At 47.0% G+C, this 25,355-nt stretch overlaps 1 protein-coding gene across 1 annotated transcript; it reads right to left on the bottom strand.

Annotated features, from left to right (window-relative positions):
* Positions 1–19,004: 19,004 nt before the first annotated feature.
* Positions 19,005–20,326, bottom strand: TENT5D (terminal nucleotidyltransferase 5D). Its single transcript, XM_018914428.3, has one exon. It carries the CDS (start codon positions 20,324–20,326, stop codon positions 19,151–19,153), a length of 1,176 nt encoding a protein of 391 aa, XP_018769973.1. The 3' UTR covers positions 19,005–19,150.
* Positions 20,327–25,355: the final 5,029 nt, after the last annotated feature.

Below are 25,355 nucleotides of genomic sequence, written 5' to 3'. Positions count from 1 at the left end.
TTTGTGTTATTTTCCACCCTGTTGGTTGTGGGGATGTGAGGGGTGAATCAGCCAAATGGTCCATGAGATTTTAAGTTGTATTCCAGCTGTTTTGGTTGGACAGGGCTTGGAGCAACCTGGGATAGTGGAAGGTGTCCCTGCCCATGGCAGGGAACAGAATGAGATGAGCTGCAAGGTTCCTTCCAACCCAAACCCTTCTGGGACTCTGTGATTCTCTCTTGGAGATTCCCAAGGGGTTATTTTTCTGTTTTCAGTTGCCAAGCCCAGCTAGTCCTGCACATGTAACACAACACCTGCACATCCTAATTAAATCCTGAATTCCATTTGTTCATTGAATACTTGTCCATAGCTGTATCTGATTCCAGCCTGCCAACTCTTTTTCCCTAACAAACCATGATTTATTTGAGTAGATCCTGCAATCCATTTCTCAGGGTAGTGCCTCTCCCTGCAGTCATTTGGGCTGTTCTGTGTCTTACTATGATTCCATTCTTTTTGAAGGAAAATGAAATCTCCCACATGGATTAGCATAATTTCTTGTGAGGGTGACTGTGCTAAAGCCATTGACTAAAGCAGCTTGCAAACCAGAATATTTTTCAGGGAGATGAGTTCCTTCCGGGCAGATATGCAAATGCAGTCTTCATTTTATTCAAATATCTGAGGAATTATTTGTGGGGAATTAGTTTGTGATTGTTCCTGAATCAGTATAAAAAGCACTGGGACACTGCCTGCATATTAAGAGTAGTTATTTATAACACTTAATAACTCAACTCAGCAAAGGTCACGAGGGATAAATGGTGCTCCTGGATTCAGGCAAACATAATTCATTAAGGATTAACATCTGCCTGGTAATAGAAAAACACAAAGGAGCTGCTTGGCCTTCACTAATTTCCCTAAGATCAACATCCTTTAGGGTTTGGGACATTTTATCTATTTTCTGTGCGAGACAGATCCAAGGAGATATTGATTGGGATGTTCTAAGGTCAAGCCCTGGGTGTTTATGGAGCATCAGGGGTTGAAAGGTGATGAAGAACAAACCCTCAGCTCTGGTGCTGCTAAAATTGGCAGCCTGAGGTAGTCCAGGATCCAGAAAAGGAAGGTGACCTGTTCCTAGGGTGTGTCTGGGCTGGAACCACCTCAGCAGGAGCTTTTCCCATTCCCCAGAAAGCTCAGGGTAATCAAAAGCAGCCCAGGAACGAGGAGAGTTCCCAGAGAGTGTGGAACCAACGAGGAGCAAACCAGGAGAGGATCTGGAGTGGTGCCTGTGCCAAGGGGGCTCCTGCCCTGGCAGGAGATCCAAGGGCTCGGGGAGGAGAGGGAAAGGGCTTGGAGATGAGGTGGTCCAGGTAAAGTGAGATAAAACCTGCCAGCAGGGGAGGTTTAATCTCCAGGGGTCCCACACTCCACAGTTCATGAAGTGAAGTGTGACAATATAAAAATATTTTCCATAATCACCACACTCCACCCTTGGCCATGTGGACCCTGCAGCAAGAGTGATCCAGGGAAATTCTGTAAGCAAGATCCGTCTCCTCTGACCTCACCCAGCCCACGAGGACTTCCCTGGGCAGCAGCACTCCTGCTTTCCTCTGTCACCAACTTCCCCATGCCTGGAAGTTTTCATCTGATCAGCAAGAAAAAGCAGATTTCTTGTTGAACTGGGAACATCCCATTAAAATTCAGCTGGAGACGTCTCCTGCTTCGGTGGCAGTGCATCCCTTTGGGCTCCTGTCTTGTAGGTCAGACATCCTGAGGTACCACTGAAGAACCAGAACTTTATTACTACAGAGAAGAAGAGATAAAAGGCAGAGAAAGATAATAATTACAGGCTGAGCAGAGGAGAAAAATGTTATTAGTGGCTCCAACGACCTGTCTGCCCCAGGCATTGGAAATCCACCAAAATAAACAATTGGTCTGGGAGATGGGAGTAAATAGATAATGCAAAATTTATGTTCTTTGGGTTTCTTTGTGTTTAATGCATGCAGTGACTCCACAAACAGGTTGTGTCAGACACGGTGTCCAGCAGAACACGTCAGCTGAGCTGCTCTGACAAAAACCAGGTCACAAAGGGTGACCCACTCCAAGCTGCAGTGACACTTCATGCACCACCAGGACACGTGGGCCTGTGAGAGACCTGACATTGCAGCAGAAAGCTCTGCAGCTCTTTGGAAGGGGAATTGTGCCTTCCTGCTGGAATGGAGAGGGCTCAGTATGGCAGAGTGCTGAGCTGTGGAGCCCCAGCCCTGCTGGGACCATGTGTGGGCACAGGAGTGATGATCACCTGGGGAGGGAGGTGAATTTGTGTGAGGGCACAACTCAGAGGGTCTCCAGCTCAGGTTTGCTGCACGACTCCATCCATGGGAAGTTTAGTCCAGCCCCAGGATTAGGCTTCTAATCTTTGTATTTAAGCTACAAAGTGAAAGATGTCCCCAGCCATGGTTTGGAACAGATGATTTTGAGGTCCCTCCCACCCCAAACAATTCTGAAATTCTATGAAAATAACGAAAACCCCGAGTCCCTGGTTATCAGGCAAAAAATCCCAAGTCTTTTCCAGAGCAGATTTCCCTGCTTGTTTTTTTGTTTTTTGGGTTTTTTTTTTTGTGTTTTGGTTTTTTTTTTTGTTTTTTTGGGTGGTTTTTTTGTTTTTTTTTTTTTTTTTTTTTTTTTTTTTTCTTGTTGTTGTTGTTTTTGGGTTTTTTTGTTTTTTTTTTTTTTTTTTTTAACATTTCTCCTCAGGTGGGGCAAAATTCCACTGGCAACCAGCAGCTCCATTGCGAGCCAGCCCGTGCTCGGAGCAGGGGGAGCCAGGCTGGTACCAGCATCCCGCCCTGGTCACCATGACAACGGGATGCACAGGACAGCGAGCAGAAACCCTTCGGAAACCTCTGGAGCTCAAGAGGAATCTCAATAATTACCACCCCAGACTCCGGGTGTCTCCAGGGACAGCTGTGAAGGGCCGGGTGACGCAGGCTCTGATGTCACCCGGCGAAGCCACCGCCGGAACCCGGCCCCGGTGTCGCGGAGAGAATGGCAATGAGCAGGGCAGGGCTGGCTCCGCGGAGGGAATGGCAATGAGCAGGGCAGGGCTGGCTCCGCGGAGGGAATGGCAGTGAGCCGGGCAGGGCTGGCTCCGCGGAGAGAATGGCCATGAGCAGGGCAGGGCTGGCTCCGCGGAGAGAATGGCAATGAACAGGGCAGGGCTGGCTCCGCGGAGAGAATGGCAATGAACAGGGCAGGGCTGGCTCCGCGGAGGGAATGGCCATGAGCAGGGCAGGGCTGGCTCCGCGGAGGCAATGGCAATGAGCCGGGCAGGGCTGGCTCCGCGGAGGGAATGGCAATGAGCAGGGCAGGGCTGGCTCCGCGGAGGGAATGGCAATGAGCAGGGCAGGGCTGGCTCCGCGGAGGGAATGGCAGTGAGCAGGGCAGGGCTGGCTCCGCGGAGGAATGGCAATGAGCCGGGCAGGGCTGGCTCCGCGGAGAGAATGGCAGTGAGCAGGGCAGGGCTGGCTCCGCGGAGGGGAATGGCAGTGAACAGGGCAGGGCTGGCTCCGCGGAGAGAATGGCAGTGAGCAGGGCAGGGCTGGCTCCGCGGAGAGAATGGCAATGAGCCGGGCAGGGCTGGCTCCGCGGAGGGAATGGCAATGAGCCGGGCAGGGCTGGCTCCGCGGAGAGAATGGCAGTGAGCAGGGCAGGGCTGGCTCCGCGGAGAGAATGGCAGTGAGCAGGGCAGGGCTGGCTCCGCGGAGAGAATGGCAGTGAGCAGGGCAGGGCTGGCTCCGCGGAGAGAATGGCAATGAGCAGGGCAGGGCTGGCTCCGCGGAGGGAATGGCATGAGCAGGGCAGGGCTGGCTCCGCGGAGAGAATGGCAATGAGCCGGGCAGGGCTGGCTCCGCGGAGAGAATGGCAAGTGAGCAGGGCAGGGCTGGCTCCGCGGAGAGAATGGCATGAACAGGGCAGGGCTGGCTCCGCGGAGAGAATGGCAGTGAGCAGGGCAGGGCTGGCTCCGCGGAGAGAATGGCAATGAGCCGGGCAGGGCTGGCTCCGCGGAGGGAATGGCAATGAGCAGGGCAGGGCTGGCTCCGCGGAGAGAATGGCAATGAGCCGGGCAGGGCAGGCTCCGCGGAGAGAATGGCAATGAGCAGGGCAGGGCTGGCTCCGCGGAGGGAATGGCAATGAGCCGGGCAGGGCTGGCTCCGCGGAGAGAATGGCAGTGAGCCGGGCACGGCTGGCTCCGCGGAGGGAATGGCAATGAGCAGGGCAGGGCTGGCTCCGCGGAGAGAATGGCAATGAGCCGGGCAGGGCTGGCTCCGCGGAGCGCCCGCAGCGCCAGTGAATGAGAGCAGCGCCCCGAGAGCCGCGATCGGCCGGGCAATGGGGGCCCGGGGCTGCCAGGGGCCACAGTCACAATTGGGATATCAGAGGGAAAATAAAAGGATCAGCTCCCGGGAAATGCAGCTCATCTGCATGGCAGGGCTTGATCTGTGCTTGGGAGATGGCCCCAGCTGGGATGGCAGGGCAGGTGAAGTGTCATTGCAAGGATCAGTTCTGGGTTGGTGTCTGAGATGGTTTTTCCTTGGAGATGGAACAAAGCCACACCATTTCCCCTGGTGGCTCCAGGTGGCCTCACCTCACACCTTCTCCTGTCATTCCACAGAATCCCAGCATGGTTTGGGTGGGAGGGACCTCAGAGATCACCAATTCCACCCCTGGCATGGCCAGGGACACCTCCACCGTCCCAGGCTGCTGCAAGCCCTGTCCAACCTGGCCTTGGGCACTGCCAGGGATCCAGGAGCAGCCACAGCTTCTCTGGGAAATCCATTCCAGGGCTTCTCCACCTTCACAGGGAGGAATTTGCTCCCAATTTCTGATCTAAACCTGCTCTCCTTCAGCCCCAAATGATTTTCAGATCACATCTGCCCAGCTGCATGAGGAGCAACTCATTGACCACTGTGAGTGGCACATAGGAATCTTCTCCACTGCTATTTCTTTTTTAAATTTAATTCCAGTTTCAGATTTTCAGAGCGGAAAATTTTAATTGGAACAATGGTCACAAGCACAGAGTCTTTCTGCAGTGGTTTTGAGCATCAATAACAATTAATTCCTAAAGCTCATTAGGTGGGTTATTTGTGTAATGAGCTCAGGCACTGTTTGGAGTCACTGCAGCTGCTCCAGGCGAGAGCAGCTGAATTTCAGGTGATTTTCTGATCTGTGCAGAAAATCAGATTTCTCCAGCCTCAGTGAAGGGTCTGAGTCCTCACCCAGGGGCTGCTGTGTCAGCACTGCACAGAGGATTTCAGGGAACATCACAGCTGGGCTTCCTGCAGGGAGAAAGCAGCAATGACCAGAAAAACCAGAGCAGCAGCCACTTTTAGGGGCATCCCAAAGATGAGCAAAGGGCATTTTGGCCATGAGAAGGAACTTCTTGCCCAGCCCAGGCTGAAGAATTTCAGCTACTCCTCCAGGATCAGCAGCATCTGTGTTTTTTAGGCAAGCTAAAAAGTACAGGCTGCTCTCTGCCTACTTCATAATGTTCAGCTGGGAAATCCCAAGGATGTGGAGCAGAAATAATTGGATATAAAATGACAAAGTGGCATTATTATATATCATAGACTTTCTGCTGAATCAATACATGTCAGGAAGCATTCTGCTGCCCCCAGCTATCAACAAGGAAAGTTCTCCAGGCATTTCCCTAAGTTTAGTGCTTTCTTTTCTCCTGCACGCTCTGCACCTGAGAAGGAGTTGGGTTGAGCTGGGAGGGAAACCTTGGATGAACTCAAAAGGAGGCAGAGGAGGAGGAGGGGTGGGAGAGGCCTCCTGGGTGCCATTCAGGATCCCTCTCTGTGTGTTTTGCTGCCCACATCCCATTAAATGCCACAGCAGTCTCCAGAGCCAGGTGCCAAGTCAAGGAGGACACATTGATCTGTCCCAGCCCACCTGGAAATGTGACCTGGGATGACACAGGCTCCCCAGGCACTGCAGGCTCACCTGGTGCAGGGTTTGACATCCAGGAGGGATTGCTCATTCCAATGTTTTGTCTCTGCTCCCACGACGTGCACAGCACCATCCCATTATTGTGTTCATTTATCAATATTACATTATTGTGTTCATTTATCTGTGACATTTCAGCAGAGCTCTGGCAGATGTCTCTGAGCAGTGCTCACAAGGATGATAGTTTAGGATTTTTTTCCTCTTCAGAGTGAATTTTTCCACACCTCATAGAGCGGGGAAGGCTCATTTTAGGAGCAATCTCATCTTTTCTGTCACCCAGTGTAGATTCATACTTTTCTTCAATCTCAAATCCCCCTCTGACTGTGGCAGCCTGGGCAGGGAGGAACCAGACCTGTGGACACTCTCAGGATTCCCTTCCAGGTTTGGCACCAATTTCTGTCCCTGTTGGAAGGGCCATGGTGAGATCCCAGCAGCCAGGACCAGGTTTAATCATGGATGTGACACAGGCCCCTCATTCCCACCCCTAAAAGCAATTCTTATTGAGCCTTCAGATGGATAATTGACTGCAGCCCGCAAAGCTCCTCTGGTGCAAAACAAGCTGCAGGATTTAAATCAAGAGAATGCAATTCCCCATTTTTATCTCAATAAGATGAGCCCCCAAGGAGAGGGGAGGGATAGAAATGGTGCTTCCTTGGCACACCTTCCTGCCTTACCCAGGGGGCAAATTCTGATCCCAAGAAAGCTGCTGGGGAAGTATTTGGAGTATTTATTTCTTTGATCACTGTTTTAACTCCCTCAATGAACGTTTGTGCTGCCCTGGTCTAGCCAGGGTTGGATGAAGAGTTTTGCATTGGTCACTGGAGTTCCCTTTCCAGGAATTTCTCCTGTCCCTGTGCTGTTACAGGAGGTTGTGCTGGGCTCTGTTTTAGGGAGTGGAGGATTTATGAAGGAAGGAATTTTTCCCTGGGAGGGAGGGGAGACCCTGGAATGGATTTCCCAGAGGAGCTGTGGCTGCCCCATCCCTGGCAGAGTCCCAGGCCAGGCTGGATGGGGTTTGGAACAACCTGGGATGGGGAAGGTGTCCCTGCCCATGGCAGGGGGTGGGATGATCTTGAACATCCCTTCCCACCCAAACCATCCCGTGATTCCACAAAATACCTTTTATTTTGCATTGTGCATAAAATTATACAATTTAAATTTGCTTGGTAGGGAAGCCACTCAGCACTTCCAGCTGGTGGAACTTCACCCCTGGCTCCCCTCACACCTGCCACCAGCCCGAGTCCCAGAGAGCTCAGTCGGAAATTTCCAGCTGGGATTTGTCCCTTCCCAGCCCTCCAGGGCTGCTCCAGCCCAGCAGCTCCTGCAGCAGCCCAGTTATGCAATGATTCCCTGGCCCTTCCCTGCGAGAGGCGAAGGCTGGGGAGGTGCAGGGAGCTCGAGCTCTGCTGAGGAGTGTTTCTATTTCTGGCTGGTGCTGCTGAGCCTCTGCCCTGCTCTGCGTGGGCTGGAGGGGACAGAAAAACACTCACACGGTGATTGGAGAGGTTTTGCCTTGAATGGAGATGTGCAAAATCCCCGATCTGGGCAGGGAGGGGATCAATGCCTGCTCTGCCCTTGAGGAGGTTCTTGTGCCTCTCCCAAGCCAGAGAAACCCCTGACTCATTCATGCCTCACCTACACAGCACAGCTCAGGTCCTAAATGGAATTCTCAGGATGCCCCAGAGTCCATTAAACCCAGCAGAGCTCCTCCTGCTCAGGGAAAGCAGGCTGGAGTTTGTCTTTCCATTCATTAACATCACATGCCAGAAACGTGGAGCTGCACGTCCTCGCCTGACCCTGAGGTGGATCAAAAGATCAATAAGATTTCAGTTTGCATCATTTATCTGTAATTTCAGATGCCTTAAAGCAGCAAATTTACTAAATCCTTTATTATTCTGACTTAACCAGAAAGCAGCAATCATTTCTTCTCTCAGAGTGGGAGCATGGAGATATTTGCTCTTGAATTCGGTGCCCGGTGTGGGTTTGTTCCCAAACTCTGTTCTCGGTGGCTGAGCATCCCAAATATTTACCAAGTTCAGAAGACAAGGTGGGAAAGGCCAATTTCAGTTATTTAGCCTAAACCCCTGGGCAACACAAATGCTGGGCTGGCCTGGTGCCATTTAAATATTTATATAGAGCCATCAGCTGCTTGACCTGCTCCCTGCTTTATTAAACAGATCCTCTGGATAAAGGAACGAGGCTTCTGCCCCTTCCAGTGGGGTTTAGAGCCCAGTCCCACAGCTGGCTGTGACTTGGGGCTGGCATTCTCTTTTGCCATAAGTAATCCCCTGATGATGAACTTTTCTCCCAGTCTGATGGATCACTGTTCCAGCAAGTGTTTCCCTTCAGGATGAGAGCCCACACTCCTCCACTCCCTGTGCTGATTTAATCAGACTTTTGGGAAGAGGAAAATTCAGAATGTCTTAGCCTTCATTATATTGTAATTGATTTCTTTTATAGCTTTCCTGATTGGTTTTGAGATGGTTTTTCAACCACCCTTCCCCTCAGTCATTTCTTACCTCTGTCTGTAGGAGCCTGTCACGTCCTGCAGCCTCTGCCCTCGCTCGTTTTTCACTCAGCTCCTGGCACTGCCTGCAGGATCTCTGCAATTCCGGGTCATTCATCACCTGCCAGGACCCGAGCTGGCATCTCCACAACAAACCCATAACAAACTCCTGTCAGCAGAGCTCCCCATTCATGCTGGGGTTATTTTTCTTTCATGTGCTCCATTATAAATTAATTTATTGTGTTCTATCCTCAGGCCCTGACAGGCAGTGGGTGTCGATTTCCAGGGATGACGCAGGAGGGTTTGTTCCCATCTCCTGCTCCTGACAGAGCCACTGTGGATGTTCCCATGCAACCTCCTCTTCCATGAATCCATGAATCCATGAATCCATGAATCCATGAATCCATGAATCCATGAGGGGTGACACAATCTATTTCAGCCTCAGTTCTTCTTCCTCACCTCCTCAAGAATTTTCCACCGTGTGTTTGAAATCTTCCTCAGGTCAAGTTTTCCTTAATTTGTGAGTAAAAAAGTCCTCAGCTCTTCACCTGGGGTTTTATAAACCCTTCTGGGTTTGTGTAGCTGGCCTTTGGGCTTTTGGTTGCAGTTGGTTTTATTTAAAAAGAAAAATAAAGTTTGGTTTCTAAAACCAAACAAAAAATATAACAGCTGCAATTGTTTTAAATGCATTTGATGTAAAATAATATTAAAAAAAAAAAAAAAGAGAAGAGCTGTCTTCCACGTCCCCCACACCTCCCTGGGCAGGGGTCACCTCCTCTTCCCTCACCCCAGCCCTGGCAGCACCTTTGGGGCTGACCATGGGGAGCACTGGGACACCCCAAGCTGTTGCCCTGGCAATGCTGGTTTAGCATTCCAAGATCCAGCTGGATTTCAAGGATCATTTCCCAGCTGGGCAATGGACTCTACTCTGAAAATCCCCAGAAAATTGCTGAGCGCCCACCCCTGTGGTCATTACAGAGCCAGGAGCTGGAAAAAGCCACTTTGTAACCCTGATTTGGGCAGAACCAAAAAAAGATACCTGCAATGAACCTGCACGGAGCTGGGCTGCAGCTCAGCCACGTCATCAGCAGAGGAAACTGTTCTATTGCATTAATTTTGCAGAAAATCCATGGGAGCTTCTGCCTAATGAATACTAATAGAGCCTTTAAAGCTCATTTACCAAGTCCTTACAATTAATGGACAATGGGAGGCATCACTTACAGAGCACATCTGAGCAGCCCCAAAATATTCTATTTGTTTGTCCCAATAATTGCAAAATAAAATACATTGATTGCTCCATATTTATGAATTCAAGAGCTATTTGTGTCTGTGCTCTGTGTAATGAAGGTTATAAAAGCATCTTAATGCAAAGTACAAGGAAAACTTGAAAACTGCATGAAATTTGGGAAATAAGACCTTGTGAGTCAGTCATTTACTCATGTTCTCTCCCACCAAAGCACAGGGAGGATGATGCAAACAGGATGTGGGAGGATTTGTGGATATTTATGAGCAGGTGCTCTTCAGCTGGAGTCAGGTTTGAACTAATTGGCACCTGAGGCAGAGGCTGCCAGGGGATCTCGGTGGGAGCAGGAATTCTGCTGCAGAGTGGCCCTGGATCTGTCACTGCAGGCACAGCACTGAGCAGCACATGGAATCCCAGCATGGTTTGGGTTGGAAAGGACCTTAAAGTTCATCCAGTTCCACCCTATCCCACCCCTGCCATGGCAGGGACACTTCCACTGTCCCAGGCTGCTCCAAGCCCTGTCCAGCCTGGCCTGGGACACTGCCAGGGATGCAGGGGCAGCCACAGCTTCTCTGGGGAATCCATCCCAGGCCCTTCCCACCCTCACAGGGAGGGATTTTTTCCCAGTTCTATCCCATTCCTGCCCAGTCCCCTCTGTCCAAGGAGAACAGTGGCAGTGCTCAGGCTCTGCTGGTGTGTTGCAGCCCTCCACCCCCTCCGTCCATGAGGACTTCCCAGCAGGAATCTGGGTCAGGAGCCCAAACCCACTCTGCTGACGGAGGTGGCAGTGCCCAGCCTCTGGTCCCACTGCCTTTCCCAGAGCTGGGGTGGAAGGGATGGGGTGGCTGCAGGAATTTGGGCCCTCCCAACCTTGCAATAGAGGATTTCCAGTCAAGAGCCACCTGCTTCCTTTTATTTCCAGTCTGGAGTCATTTCTTGTTGACGTTGTCTCTGCAAAGACACGTCATTTTGCCAGGTTTTTTCTGCTTTGGAGCAGAACCCAGCTGCAGCACAGAGCAGGCAGGGGGTCCTCAGGAACCCCAGGGGCTGTAAAGGAATGTCAGAGGCGTGTGCATGGCTGGGTCCAGGGATTTTCCACGTGGGGAGATGGGAGCAAGGGATAAATAGAAGCATAGAAAAAACTCCCATTGCATTTAAACCACAGAGCTGAACCCCAGCAAAACAGTCCCCAGCTGCAATTCTTGTCTGTGCTGAGAAACACCCAGCAGGAACCTGGGCTCCTTCTCAGGGCTTTGGGCACAGCTCCAGCACATCCATCTCCCTGTGCTTTCCATATTCCCTGGTTGAACCTGGCCCTCCAGCAGTGCTGGATCTGTTGGTATCACCTGCTAACGAGCCCGCCCATCTCTCCCAGGCCAGGGCAACCAGACTCCTGTGGTTCTTAGTGTCTCTTTAGTGATTTGCATTATTTTTAAACAGATTTCTCTAAATCCACAAGTGATGTTTTCAGTTCCCATCTTTAATGTGCCCATCCATCCCTCCTCTAATTTCCCCTTATTCAGAAGCCACCACCTGCAGCTCTAGGGAGGGATCAGCCTCTCAAAACACACTGAGCCCCCCCAAAATGCTGCCATCCCCAGCCAGTCGTGGTGGCAGCACCTCTGTGGAGCAGCTGGCTGCTGATGACCAGCCCCAGACCCCCCAGCCCATCCATCAGGGCTGTTCCTGGGGAGAAGCAGCTCTGTAAGGCTGCAGAGCCAACCTGTGCAGCCTTCAGGACAGGGATTTAATAATTCAGTGGGTTTTTTTCTTCCAAGCATTGTTTATTAGCTCTTTACAGAGCTGTTTGCTGCTCAGTCAGAAACTAAAGCCAATATTCTTTGTGAGTGTGTGGCTCTAATGCTGTTAAACTTCACAAACCTCATCAGCAGTGATTTGGCCCCAGGTATGAAGAACTGAGGAGGTAAAGAGCAGCGTTTTCCTGCTGGTCTGTGGATCTTAGGAGCCTGCCAGGCTCTGTTGCAGCAGATCCTGGCTCTTGGGCATGGTCACACTCCCCATGGAACCAGTGGCTTGTGCCAGGCAGTGAATGGTTTGGACACCCACCAAAATCTCCTCTGAGTCATCCTGAAATTTTAAAGTGCTGATCAGCATTGCTGGGGATGACAGGAAGCCCTGGGAAAGAGGGAGGAAAGCTTTCACTTTGCTCTTTTTTTTTTTTATAATTACCTTTTATTGAATGAATTCTTTTGCTTGAGTGGATTCTGAGGTGGGAGTGCTGCTGAGTCCCACACACGGGGATGGCACCAGAAGCGTTTCAGGCCAGAGCACTCAATAAATCAGACTGAATTCATCTGCAGTTTCTTGCTCTCCAAATAGTCCTGCAAAAGACTATTTGCAGGACTTGGATCAGCCACCAAACCTGCCCTGGGAGGAGTGGCAGAAGCTGTGACACTTCACCCTGCTCCTGTCACACCTCGAGGTGTGGAGCTCAGCCATTCCCATGGAAACATCGGCAGCACCAGGGAGGGGACACGGCCCTGGTTCAGTGGCTCTGACACTAATGATATAATTAGCGGTGTTAAAAGTCACGGCTGGGAGCAGCCACTTTGTTTCCAGGGTGACTGAAGTGCCATAAATGACCATGTCCAGCAGTGTTTCCATAGAGCTGCAGTCCTGGCAGGGTGGGACCGAGGGTCCTTTGTGGCCACCAGGCAGGACATGGACATGGCCAGAGGGTCCATTCTGCCCCCCAGACCGGCCAAGCTGAGACCACCCAGCCTCACCCAGGCCAAGGGAGCAGTTGGTTTTATTTACAAAGAAAAAAAACTTTGGTTTATGTTTCAAAACCAACCAAAAAAAATAAAACAAGAGATCCAGGCAGGGATCCTTCTTCCTCGGCTGCCCACAGGCTTTGAACACCCCTTGTTTTGTACATTCACAGAAGCACAGACTGGTTTTACCTAAACCACTCTCCCCCAGAGATGCTCCTTAGTTTTTGTCCTAAAACCTGTTTTCTTGTTATGTTACTTAGAAACAAAGTGGAAACAATCCCACTTCAGTTCAGGAAAGCACCTGGGTGTACCCAGGGCCGTGTGTCAGGGAAAGAAGCACAGCACACGTGGATCACAGCTTGGGTAAAAACATTGATGACACTTTGTTTTCCTGCAAGAAGAGTTGAGGAATTCATTCACTGGATACAGTATTTCAATACTTCCCAACCTAAACCATTGCTATGCTCTGCAACTGAGTGCTCGGGATGGAATTTTGGGTTTAATCAATTTTAAGGATGTGAAATGAGTTGTGGGCACTTTAACATGGGAAGGTCCCAGCTCTTTCTCCTGATCTGGGGGTAAATCAGCCATTCAAGGCTGGTGCTGAATCCAGATCCGTGCTTGGGCAATGCCATTCCCTGGGAACAGGCAGGGATAAACAGGACAATATAAAGGGATCTGTTCCAACATCCATTTGGATCCTTGAGACAGAACCACGAGCTGCAATTCCAACCCATTGTCTGGAAAATGTCAGGAGAAAATGCTGGAGGAAGAAATTGTTGGCATGAATGGTGAGAGCACTGCAGGGTCTCATCATCTCGAGCTGGGAATTGTCATCTTCCTGCTGCTCCATGGGGAAAACAGGAGGGCAAAGCCAGCCCTGGGCAGCTCCTGGGACATGGAAGCACTGCTGGGTTTGTGTGTGCAGAAATCCAGGAACATATGGGCAGCATCCTGTCCCTGTCTGCCCCAGCAGCAAACCAGGAGGAGTGTGAATAAACTATCAACAACAGGAGGGGAGAATTTATAGGAGAATGAAACAGAGGATGGGGGAAGGGGCTCCTGTTGGAGGGTGGGCTTGGGAGGGAGTGGGGCTGCAGCCTGGAGGGGTTTGCTGTTCCCATGCACCCAGGCAGGAGGGAAATGAAATAAAAATGACATTAACCTGGGGATGTACAAGCACACGCTGCCCATAAACATCCATGATCTGCATCCAGTTCTCCAGAGGACTTATTTTTACTTTTATTTTGGAATCCTAGGCAGAGTGAGCAGCCTTCGAGTGTATTTATTACGGTCTTGAGTTGCTTTCCATGGTAACTAATTGTGATTTCCGAGGCACAGGTTCTGCAGTGGCACAGGATGAAATGGAGCTGAATATGGAGGCAGCTGAGAAGAAGAAAATCACTTGCTTATGAAATGGTATTTAATGATGGGGATTGATGGAGCAGAAAGAATGGGGGTGGCAGGGACTAGAACACAAAGCAGCTCTCTCAGCTTCATGTATTTCCTCAGATTTTGAATTCCTCAGGAAAGCATCTGGTGAATATTTAAGGAAGGGAAACTCCCTTATATGTGCTGCCTTCTCACTTCCACACTTCCCATTTTGTTGAGGCAAACTCTTAAAAATCCCACTGTATTTAAATACCAGTCTGGGAATGAAATTATTATTAAATGGTGTTTGCTGGTTAAAATAATAGGAGGGCTTTTATAAAAATTTACCTATTTGTACAGTGAAAAAGAGGTAAAAAAACCCTGTTTTGAGCAATGTTGGATAAAACTGAGAAAAAAAGGTTTCCCTGGTGTGTTCCCTGTTCCCAGGTCCCCCACACCCTGGAATGGCTCCAGTGCCCAAGGAAGAGCTGAGTGGAGCCGAGGAAAACACTGAGGACCATTTTGAGCCACTTGGAAATTTCCAAGCTCTCAAATGGGGTCAAAACCTCTGGAATGTTCCTGCTCCTCTTCTGGAAGACTCTGAGAGTCCATGTGATTCAACAGCCCAGGATGGAACAGCCCATTTGGAGGATGACACCTCCCCCAGAGAAAGAGCAATATTGTCTTGTCCTCTTTAAAAACCGAATTAATGAGTAGTGCAAAACCCAGCCCATGAAACAAACAAGAAAAAAAAAAATCCTAAACCCACTCCCCAAAACCAAGAAAATCCAAGTAAACAACCAGAAATGTACCTGTGATGAGTGTGGTTATGTTGCTCAGCTAAAACCCACTAAAAACCCACCCAGGTTTGTGGGAGCTTCTCCCACCTTGGCCCAACATCACCAGAAATCCTGGATAAATACGGGATCAGATTTGTGGGGATGTGCATGTGCAAAGTCCAATCTTTTGTCATTGAAATCTTAATTTTATTGACCCAGCAGGCAGTGAGGTTTTTATTATATGAATATAGAGATGCAGGCACTTCAAAGGGGAGTATTTGACACAAGCCTGGTGCTGAGGAGCACAGAGCCATTCCAAGGGATGGGAGATCCATGGGAACCCCTCTGGAACCTTCCCTGGGGGTCTGCCAGGCTGAATCTGAGCCTGTGCTGTATCCATCTGAGGAGCTGGGACCAAATTTTCATCTCTCTTGCAGCCACCACAATCCAGTTTGGCTTCCTGGAGAAACCTGCCTGCTCCAGCTGGAGCAACCAAGGGATCACAGGAAACCACAGGTTAAATAAAATGTTCTTTTAATGATCACCCCCCAAATACCCAAAGGCACCAGTCAACACCGTGGACTAATGGCCTACAAATTGGTGTGACTCTTACACATTTGTAGCATTACAATATTTTTTCCACAGCTTCAGATGGCACATTAAGAGGAATATTTCATCTGCAACAGCTTTGTCCTGAACGCCCTTCCATGTGATTGTTTAATAGAAAATGATCAAACCAAAACTGAGCTCTCCTTTCTCCAGGTATTTCTGCAGCTCATCTTGAATCCATCCCTGAATAACTACACATTTATTTCCAGTTTATCACTGTAGCTCCTCTAACACCACCCAAATCCCCTCACAGATCCTCAGGCTCCAGGTAACGCATGGAGAGGCAACACCTCCACTGAGACCAATTTGCATTTCTTTTATCCATTGCAAAAACCTCTGTAACGTGTCGAGTATAAAGCTCACAAAATACATTTTAAAGGAACTACCATAAAGTATTTGCTTCAAATAGACCTTTTACAACAAAACACAAAATTCAAAGGACATTTTTTTTTTAAGGAAAGCACTTGAAACTGTAACACTTAAGTCCTGACAACATTAGATTACTTTAAGCTGTAAACCCTAAGAAGTTTTGTGATTAAATAAAATCAGCATTACAATTTCCAGGCATTATAATCATTGAACAGATTGTAACAACGAGATATAATTATAATGCAAACATGAAGCTCAGGAGACTGGCACTGAGAAAACTCTCAATTCTTTGTAGATTTAGATCTGCACATGATAAAATCAGTAACAACTGGAGAAGAGGTTCCAATATTTCATCCTACACACTGATACCAGTGTTTAGCAAACAACAATCAATACATCATCCCCTTTTTAATATTACTTTACAGAGTCATTATGACCTTGAACAAAAACAGCCCCTCCAGGTTAATTACTGCTGCCAGGTATCAATAGAACATCTGGAAGGAAATAATTAAAACCATCAGGTTTTGTTAATTGCCCCCGGAGGTGTAGATACATGAGATTTTATATATGTAAGGCTAAATAAATTACATATATATATATATACATATATATGCTTACATATACAAAATCACAACCTCAACCTTCAGCACTGAGCTACCTCTAGGTAAGAAATATAAGACCTTCTTCCATAAATTTAAAGGGTTTATTTATACCTGAGAGATTTTTGCATATTGATGTCTTTGTACCTTTGCCTGTAGGTGCTCCCCTAAGTCTTTCCTCTTTCCTGGGGTACAAAGGCCATTGCAGCCAGGTGGGTTCTTCCCACCAGCTCCATGGACTTTGGCTGAGCCCTTCCTTACCTAACCTGGATCAACACAGAGGTGACAGAATCCAATATATATTTAAATATAAGTTCTGTACAAGTGCACAGGCTGGTTTACACAAATCCACAGTGAGTTCACCACTCCTGATAATTCCACAATATCTGATTTTAAAAGTATTTTAGTGCTTTGCCCACTGCATGTTTCTACTTGTTGGTTAAAGAACACCTTCTTGAAGAATTTTTCTGGGTTTTGGATCACTGGCCATGCAAGACATGCTGAAAATGCTCCTTCCTGCCTGACCTGTTCCCTGGTTCTTGGGAAGATCAACCCATTTTTCCACCCAGCAACCACAGAAACCAGGAATGGAGGAGTAATAAATCAATGTGGCAACACTATATTAAGGTCACAGGTCAGTGCAGATGGACTGAGACTTTCCAACAAATCTAAAGAGATTAGGAGCCCCCTTCCTCCTGAAATTTAAGGCAGTTGGATGCCTGATTCCCACAGATTCCCCAGCCCAGCTCTCAGCTCCTCATCCCTGCAGATCCCAAGCAATAGCAGGGACATGACCCATGTAAGGCTCTTACAGAATTTCACAGTGCTATTTAACATGGCAAACACCAAACGAAATGGAAAGGTTCCCTTTGTCATCCTGACAGTTCAATTAAAACAGAAATGAAAGGAATCCACCACGTCTCACTCCATTTTGCTCCTGACAGGGGGAATTCCCTAGAAGTGCTTTCATGCAAACATGGTGTTACCATAGCTGATCACAGAGCAATTAGAATTGATGGTTTTATTAATTATAGTTTAACCAATGGAAAGATCTTAGTGGAAGCGGAATAAAGTGTGCTTTCAGACACCAAATTGGACATACCTGAAAAATCAGCAAAAGTAACAGTACTCTATTCATGAAAGACATCACAAAATGAATCAGATTCATCAGCAAACCCTTCTTATGTTGTATAAATACCAGTTTTTTGCACTGTATTTTACAGAAAAAAAGTTAACTTTAGTGATGATGGTCTTAGAACAATTCTTTGTTCAAATGCACAGGAATATAATGGGGAAAAGGGAAGCTACATTTCACCGGCAATCGGACTTCACAGACCTTAGAAAATTTAGAAATGTTGGATTCAAAACAGCACATTTATGGACCAGATTTCTCTGTAAAATAAATCAAACTCTTGTGCCCAAGTAGAAGAAATTCCCAAGGTCTGACACCTGCTGTAAATGGATGCAATGCAGCCACTGCTCTGGAGCAGAAGATGAGGATGAGCAGTGACAGGGACAACACAGCGACACACAAAGTCGATGTAAGAGTATCTACAGTTTGCATTTCCAGTTGGCTGTTCCCATTTTATACCCACACCCCTTCCAAACCTCCTTTTCCTCCTAGTCTTTCTTGTTCCATATGCCTTTTCCCAAGTTTGGTTTTGGTGACCTCAGATCCATCTGTCCCAAACCTGCTCATCCTGGAGCAAACCCTCTGCCCGTTGCTGCTACAAACACTCTGTGACCCCAGGGCGTGTTTCCTTTTCCATGTTTCCCTTTCCATAATTTAGGAGCTCTCTGGCACCATTTCCAGCATTTCATGGAGCAACTGGCACAGGGAGGCACTTATGTGACATGTTTAAAACTTATCTTTGGTAAACACTCACACACACACACACAAATGTATAATTCATGTTTTGCTTCCTGATCGTAAATCCTCGTTTGCTACCGGTGGATGTGTGCAGGTATCTAAACACAGATAGGACTTTACCAGTACAAAATAGTTTTTCAAATGCCACTGCCAAGGATTTGTTTTAATTCACCTAAAAATAGCGCCAGTCCTGGGCTTTTGGAGTTTTTTCCTGACTCTGTTTGTTGTGCATTAGAGCAGCTGTGATCAATAACAAATTAGTGATAGAAAGTGAGCCCATTCTGCTCAGTTTTCACCTTCTTTCTCATCCTCTTGCCTTGGTTTTCAAAACCAATTTAATCAGAGTAGTTGTACCTCTTACAGCTTTTGTTACCTGTGAGGCAGATCCTGGGCTCTGATGCTGCCTGACTTGAGCAGACAAATCTTTCCCTGGGATCAGTGGAAATTTCAGATACACAAAATGCCAAGTCTGCTCTTGGTAGGGGCATTTCCTGCTCACCAGTACAAACCAGTACTCTGGGGAGGGGAGGGGAGGGACCCCGAGTCTCTGACTGACCTGAGGAATGATCAGCCACCAAGAGATGACCCAGCAATGTGTGTTTTCAAAGGTGCTGCAAATAAAAGTTGCTGGAACTGCATGGTTAAAACCAAGGGATGATTGACTTTGACACACCCAGAGCACGGTCCCTTCTAACATCAGGCATTTCTACAGAGAGGTATTTCATTGGTTTCAGTTTTCATTGACACCATTTAAATCTTGCTTAAGAATTTCTTTTTCTTTTAGAACCCAGAACCTAGTGCATTTCTTTTTTACAAAATTAGAATAATTTATATCCTTCTCTTTTCATTGCAAAAAAATACAGCCCAAACACACGTCAAGGTATAAACACTTCACGAATGACAGACGCTTCACATATTTCACCTGCGTAATGGTGAGTTAGACATTGACCAACCAAACAACTTTGGCAACTTGCACAAAAATATGTCCTTAACTCAAAGGTGCTGATAAAACTCGCTTTAATGAGGCCTTTATTAAGGAGAGAACTGGAAAGAGAGGAGCGGTGAGTGCTTGGAGGTTGGAGTGTTCCTACACCATCCCGCTCTGTAGCTGTATGTGGAAAGGGTACGGCTGGTAGAACACAGGGGTTTGTCCATGGGCAATGTAGTAATTGCTGAAGTTTCTGTCACTGATATAGGGAGCAGGCTGATAGTAGCACGTGACATTGGCCGCGTTGGGGATGATGTTCTGTTCTCCGAGCACTTTTAAAGCCAGGATTGTGATCATGTTGAGGGTTTGCCTTCGCTCGTGCCCCATGAGGCAGACTGTGCTCTTGTTCACCACCCCACGCAGGGTCATCAAGTAGTCGTACTTGCTCTTCTCCTCCCCGATGAAGTGGTTGCGCAGGTAGGACTCGATTTTCCTCTGCTGCTCGGCAACGTCGGGAAAATCAATGAAGAACCTGGAGCACATGTAACGTTCCAGAGATTTAATTTCAGCCTCATCCGCCGGCTTAAAGTCACGGACCAGGAGGTTGCTGTACTTCAGGAGGCCGCCTCCCCTGATCTCCTCCGGGTTCCGGGTGGAGATCAGTTTGTATTTCAGGTGGTCCATGGCCTGGTTGAAGTCCCCGTACATGCTCTCGGCGATGACGGCGGGGTGGCAGTCCTGTGTCAGGGGCCGGTCTGAGGCTCTGTAGACGGCCAGGATGGAGTCCAGGATGATCTGGAAGGAGTCCACGCTGAACTCGAACTGCCGCCGCAGCGAGCTGACAAACTTCAGCTCCACGTTCTTGCCACTGTTGTTGGACAGGGAGATGAGGCTCCAGCGGTCGTGGTCGGTGGAGACTTTGACCATCTTCTGCACGTAGGCATCTTTCATGGTCTGAGCCGTGATTTTTTGCTTGTTAACGCATTTCGGCAAGAAGTCCAATAGGCAATTGAGAACTGCTTCCTTAACCACCTGGAACTCGAGCTCACTGGGAAGTTCCACTCCAAAAATGATGTCCAGGTCCTTGTAACTGGTGCCATTGTGCTTCACCAGGATGTGACTGGCAGTGGAACCATTCAGGCGGATGTCCCTGACGTGGATCTGCTTCTCAATGAGCTGCTCCTTTACCATGTGGATTATATCCTTCGGCTTTACCTCCAGGGTTGGAAAATTTCCTCTCCCATGAATAGGTATAGCCTCGGTCAAAACCTGATCCAGGATTTTAATCTGATCCCAGGTGAGATAACTGAATCTGTGGTCCAAGTCCTCAGTCATTGTTATATTGGTTGGCTAAACAGGGAGAAAGAGGAATTAGAGACAAATGTTAGAACTTTCTGGAATACCAGAGAGGACATTTCACTTGGTTATATCAAACTTCCTCCCTCAGTGTAGTGACAGAGCTGTTCATTTTAGAGACACAACCTCAGTTAACGGTCTGAGTCAACCACTGCACTTGTCACAGGCTTTTAATTGAATTTTAATGTACTCAGGTTTTAATCCTGCTGAGAAGCCATCACGTTATTGTATAACCCATGACTCAAAGTAAATGCAGCAAACCATATAGACCCAATTTAAAAGTACTCAAAGGTTAATAACACCAAGTACTTGGTGGTTCTAATGGAACTCCAAATAAATTTCGCCGTGAAGAGATAAAATGAGCAAAAAGAGCAAATTTGTTCTTGCTGTCCTGCCAAGACATCTCCCTTGATCTTCAGTGACTTGAATACTTAAAAGCACTGAAAGACTAGGAAGTTCTTTTGTGAAAACCAGGAATGTTGCAACCTGCTCCCTGTTTATCCAGCCATATGCCTTGGATGAACTTTGGTCTCTATGGATCATCTAAACACACGCATCCTTTGATATCACTTGTGGTTTGAGGACTGGATATCTGATAATTGTCAAGGTGTTTCCATGATGTTTCTGTGGAAAATATTTCCTTCTAAGCCATAAGCCATGTTTTACATTAATGTATCAATGCTGCAAGTCATGGTTTGCAGATCTGGTGAGAAAACCCCTTCCAGTCTTGTGGGAAAAGGACCTCAAGAAAGAAGCACCTATAGAATACATGGGATAAAGCTCAGCTTTGGGAATTTCTCAGTTTAAAATGATATCTTGAATTCATAGCATCACGTTTAACAAGGAGATGAGACACTCAGGTGGTGGCCAGGTGGCATCTGAAGGGTCTCAGTGAGCTCCAGCTGGGTGGAAAAGTGCCTTGGGAGTCTGCCAGCACCCAGAACCTGCTTCCGAAACACCCCCGAGTGTTTCTGCAGCCAGATGGCTCAAACATATTCTTTCAGCCAAAGCTCAAGGATAAAAATAAAGTAAAATCAAACTATGTAACAACACTACTGAAAAGTCCCCACTGTTGTTTCTTAACCAGTGGTGTCTCCATATGTACGTTGTCATACATTCCCCTTCCCTCGCCTTCAGATTCCACATTCTGGAATAGTTTAGTAATTTCTAGGAACTTGTGAGCTGCCAAATGGCTTGGGAATATGACAGAGCTCTATTTCACATACTTCTTCTGGAATTTCAGCTCCCATTAGGCTGATCAGGAGCATATGGAATTCCAAGCACCTTCCTGGCCTCATGACAAAGAATGGGACTAACCAGATGTTTGAAGCTGAAGGAATGTTTTAAAAGTTGGCAAAAGCGGGACTGAAGTTGGGAATTTAACTGACAGTGTGAAGGTCTTGGAATCAGTCCCATAGGTCTGGCACAACCACGTAGCTCCTGGCATCAGATACATAGTGTATAATTCCACACCCATAACAGGTATGTTTTCAGGTGTATTCAGAAATATCCACATTTTTCCTACAGGCATTTAGAGGACACAACATTTGAACTGAAAAGGAGAGAAACTGCCCTTCACAGCCCTGACAATTTTATGTGCTAATGATTTCACCATTGAAAATTCACTAGAATTCCATGCTTATTCCTTTAAAACTATAGCTATGCATCCTTCAGAGCCTTTAGGACAACTCAGTACAAGTCTGTCCCAAAAACCAGCCTTTACAGAGAGCTACTGTTAATTCTGGAAGTGGGACAACCTTGGGTGCAGGCAGGTTGGAAGGAGAAGCTTTTGTTCAAATGTTTTTGCTGCCATGTTGTCACCTGAGTCTTTCATAGAGTCACAGAATTAAGGTTGGAAAAGACTTCCAAGATCATCAAGTCCAGCTTTTTATATGCCAGATTATGGTGGACCAGCCCAAATGATCCCCTAGCAAACTTAAAATTGTCAGAATTAAATAAAATTGTCAGTAGTTTTTATTATGGCATTTGTTTGATATTGCAAAACCTTGACCTTTCTGAGGCTGATGCTGTGTCATAAAAAAAGAAAAAAAGGGAGCAGAGAAGGGAGTGTTGAAATTCAACTCCCTTTTAGCAGAGGGACCCTCTTCAAACACTTGGAAAGTCAGAAGATGGACGTATCTCTAAATAAGCTTAGAAATCCTTCCTTTATTGCTACATGTTTTTAGGTATTTCAGATGTTATTGCAATATACTGAGGTTTGAAACTGAAAGGAGAAGGTAATGGCACTAAATCTCTCCTTTGTGTTGAAGAGGCATCCCTCAAAATGTCATTTCTCTGAAGTGATTCCTGGAGAATCTGAGGAGGCTTTGGGAGCTCAGTCTCACCATTAATGTTTTATGATAAATATTAAAGAATTCTGTGCTGAAATAACACCTTCAACTCTGACAAGTGAGAAAAATGTACTAGGAAAAAAACCCAGGAATTTAGTTTTCAAAAATATAATTAATTTGCAGGTAAGCCTAAATAAACATTATTATTAGTAGTAGTATTTTTTCTTTTTTACTAATTTTCTACCAGTTTGCAAGCCAATACTTTTACCTTTCACTCTCCTGCAAGGATTTTGTTATTTTCTTCAATCTTCTCTGGCAAAAAGAACAATTTCCAAGCACTTTTATAGGAACCTGATTTCTCAAAGCAGGGGCAAATTTACTTACTGATGTGCTCAGGTTAATGCCAGGAGTTATTATTAATGTAATTAACCTCAGTTACAATACATCAGCAGCAACACTGAGGTTGTAATTAGTCCAAGTGTTGTGTAAAACAAGAGATCCTGGGATGAAGGGAAGGAAACTCCCTGCATGCGACCACAGCACCTGGATGAAGCTAAGCACAAGGGAGTACTGAGCTGCTTAATTAGAAAAGAGGCTGGAAAATCACTTTATTCCTTGGAAACTGCTGCTGTTTGCAATGGAGGACGATCAATTTACATGGGAAGAGAGTGATAGGACAGAGGAATGGTTTTAAAAAGAAGGGAGGTTTAGATTAAATTAGAGAGAAATTCCTCCCTGAGAGGGTGCTGAGGGCCTGGCACGGATTCCAGAGAAGCTGTGGCTGCCCCTGGATCTCTGGAAGTGTCCAAGGCCAGGCTGGACAGGGCTTGGAGCAGCCTGAGACAGTGGAAGTGGGACTGGAAGGAGATGATCTTTAAGGTCCCTTCCAACCAGGCCATCCTGGGATTCTGTGATGCCTGGATGCAGGTACATCTCACCTCACTGGCACCCCCAGTCCCAGCTGTCCCTAAGCCTTCCCTGCTGCACTCAGCCAAAGAATTCCCTTTGTGAAACTCCTTCCACACAAATACCCCAGAGCATCTCATGTGTTCCACATTCAGGGTTTTTTTGTCCTAAAGTCTGCAGGTGGGCAGATGGAAGCTGCACAAACATCACCACCATAGCAATGAAATTCAAAAGGGGTGTTTTTTCCACACTTCATCAATATTTTAATTTACTGTGATTCTCTCCTAGTGGTTTTTCAGAAGTTTTTTTGTTTATGGATTTAAAAATGTTACCATAAACGGCAATAGACCTTGAATCCCATCTGATTTAAGATCTCTGCCAGAAAAAAGGATGAAGAAAAGCAGTTTTCAGAGTGTTTTCTTTTACATACACTGGCTAGAGAAGCACAGAATAAGATAGATCAGACCCAGTCAAGTCTTGTGATATATCATTCTTATTATAAGGTTAGAAAAATGTTTCCCTGACTCAACTTCCAACTTGTCCTCAAGTGGTCACCTTCACCTGATGAAGCAGTCACAATGTGGAAAAATGTTTGGATACTTAAACATAATATTGTTTAAATTTTATCATTTATTTTCCTATTGAAATTAGAGGCTCTAATTTTCTTTTTGGAGCAAGCAACTCTGAGTTTGGGCTGACAATGATGCTAAAATGTTTCATTAACCACCTCTTAGCATTGCACTGTGCATGAGCTTCATCAAAAAATTCCAAGCAGATCTGGCTTTACATCTGAATGAAGCAAATCTGCCATGCTAATGACAGCTTTCATGTACCCCACAACTTTCATAGAAACAGATACTTGCAGTCTAGAGAACAGTCTCATCAAATTTAGCTCATATTTTACTGATAAACTGTTTAGATTCTCTTTTTATATATTCCATAATGTTGATTCAGTGTGTTTTCAAAGGGTTTGCCATGTGCTGGCATTTTCAGGCAGGATACAGCTGAAATAGGTTTTGTGCAGCTGTGGCAGCTCCATCCTCTTGCCTTTGCTTCTATCTGCTCCCATGTTTTTCTGTTTACAATAAAGGTTGGGAATATTTAAATGCTTCAATTCTTTTTACTTTGCACTTGAAATCAAGTGCAGGGACCTCTCCCAGACCACAGAACTCCAGAATGAGGGAGGTTGGAAAAGCCCTCCAGGACCATCGAGTCCAACCAGTGCCTGATCCCCACCTTGTCACCAGCCCAGAGCTCTGAGTGCCACCTTCAGGTGCTCCTTGGACACCTCCAGGGATAGGGACTCCAAACCTCCCTGGGCAGCCACTTCCAAGGCCTGACTACCCTTTCCATGCAGGAATTCCTGCTGCTGTCCAACCTGCACATCCCCTGGCATGCCTTGAGGCTGTTTCTCCTCATCCTGTCCCTTGTTCCCTGGGAGAAGAGGCTGAGAAAGAGATGTAGCAAAATGTCTTGGGAGCTGCTGTGGTGGCCTTGTTTTGGGGGATCACTCCAGAAACACCCACAGAAATTCTGCCATTCCTCTCACCTCTGCACTGGTTTTCCTGTTTACACATGACATACATCACTATGAATGTCCATGATCTCCTGCTAAAGCTTTATTTTCATTCAAAGATCCATTTCTCTATAAAGCTGGACATTTGGAAGCATTTTGCTCACTTACTTCAGAACTGCAGCTGGCATAAGCTCCAAAGGCAGGAATCTCAAATGTGGAGGGACTTCCAGTCGTAATTTAAACCCAGATGAGACAAGGAGAAGCAATAAAACATCTGGGAAACCCAAATGGGGAC

Source organism: Serinus canaria, chromosome 4A, assembly GCF_022539315.1.
Source record: "Serinus canaria isolate serCan28SL12 chromosome 4A, serCan2020, whole genome shotgun sequence".
Taxonomy (NCBI): Eukaryota; Metazoa; Chordata; class Aves; order Passeriformes; family Fringillidae; genus Serinus; species Serinus canaria.
The sequence above is the reverse complement of the archived record's forward strand: the minus strand, read 5'-3'. Positions and strand labels throughout refer to the sequence as shown.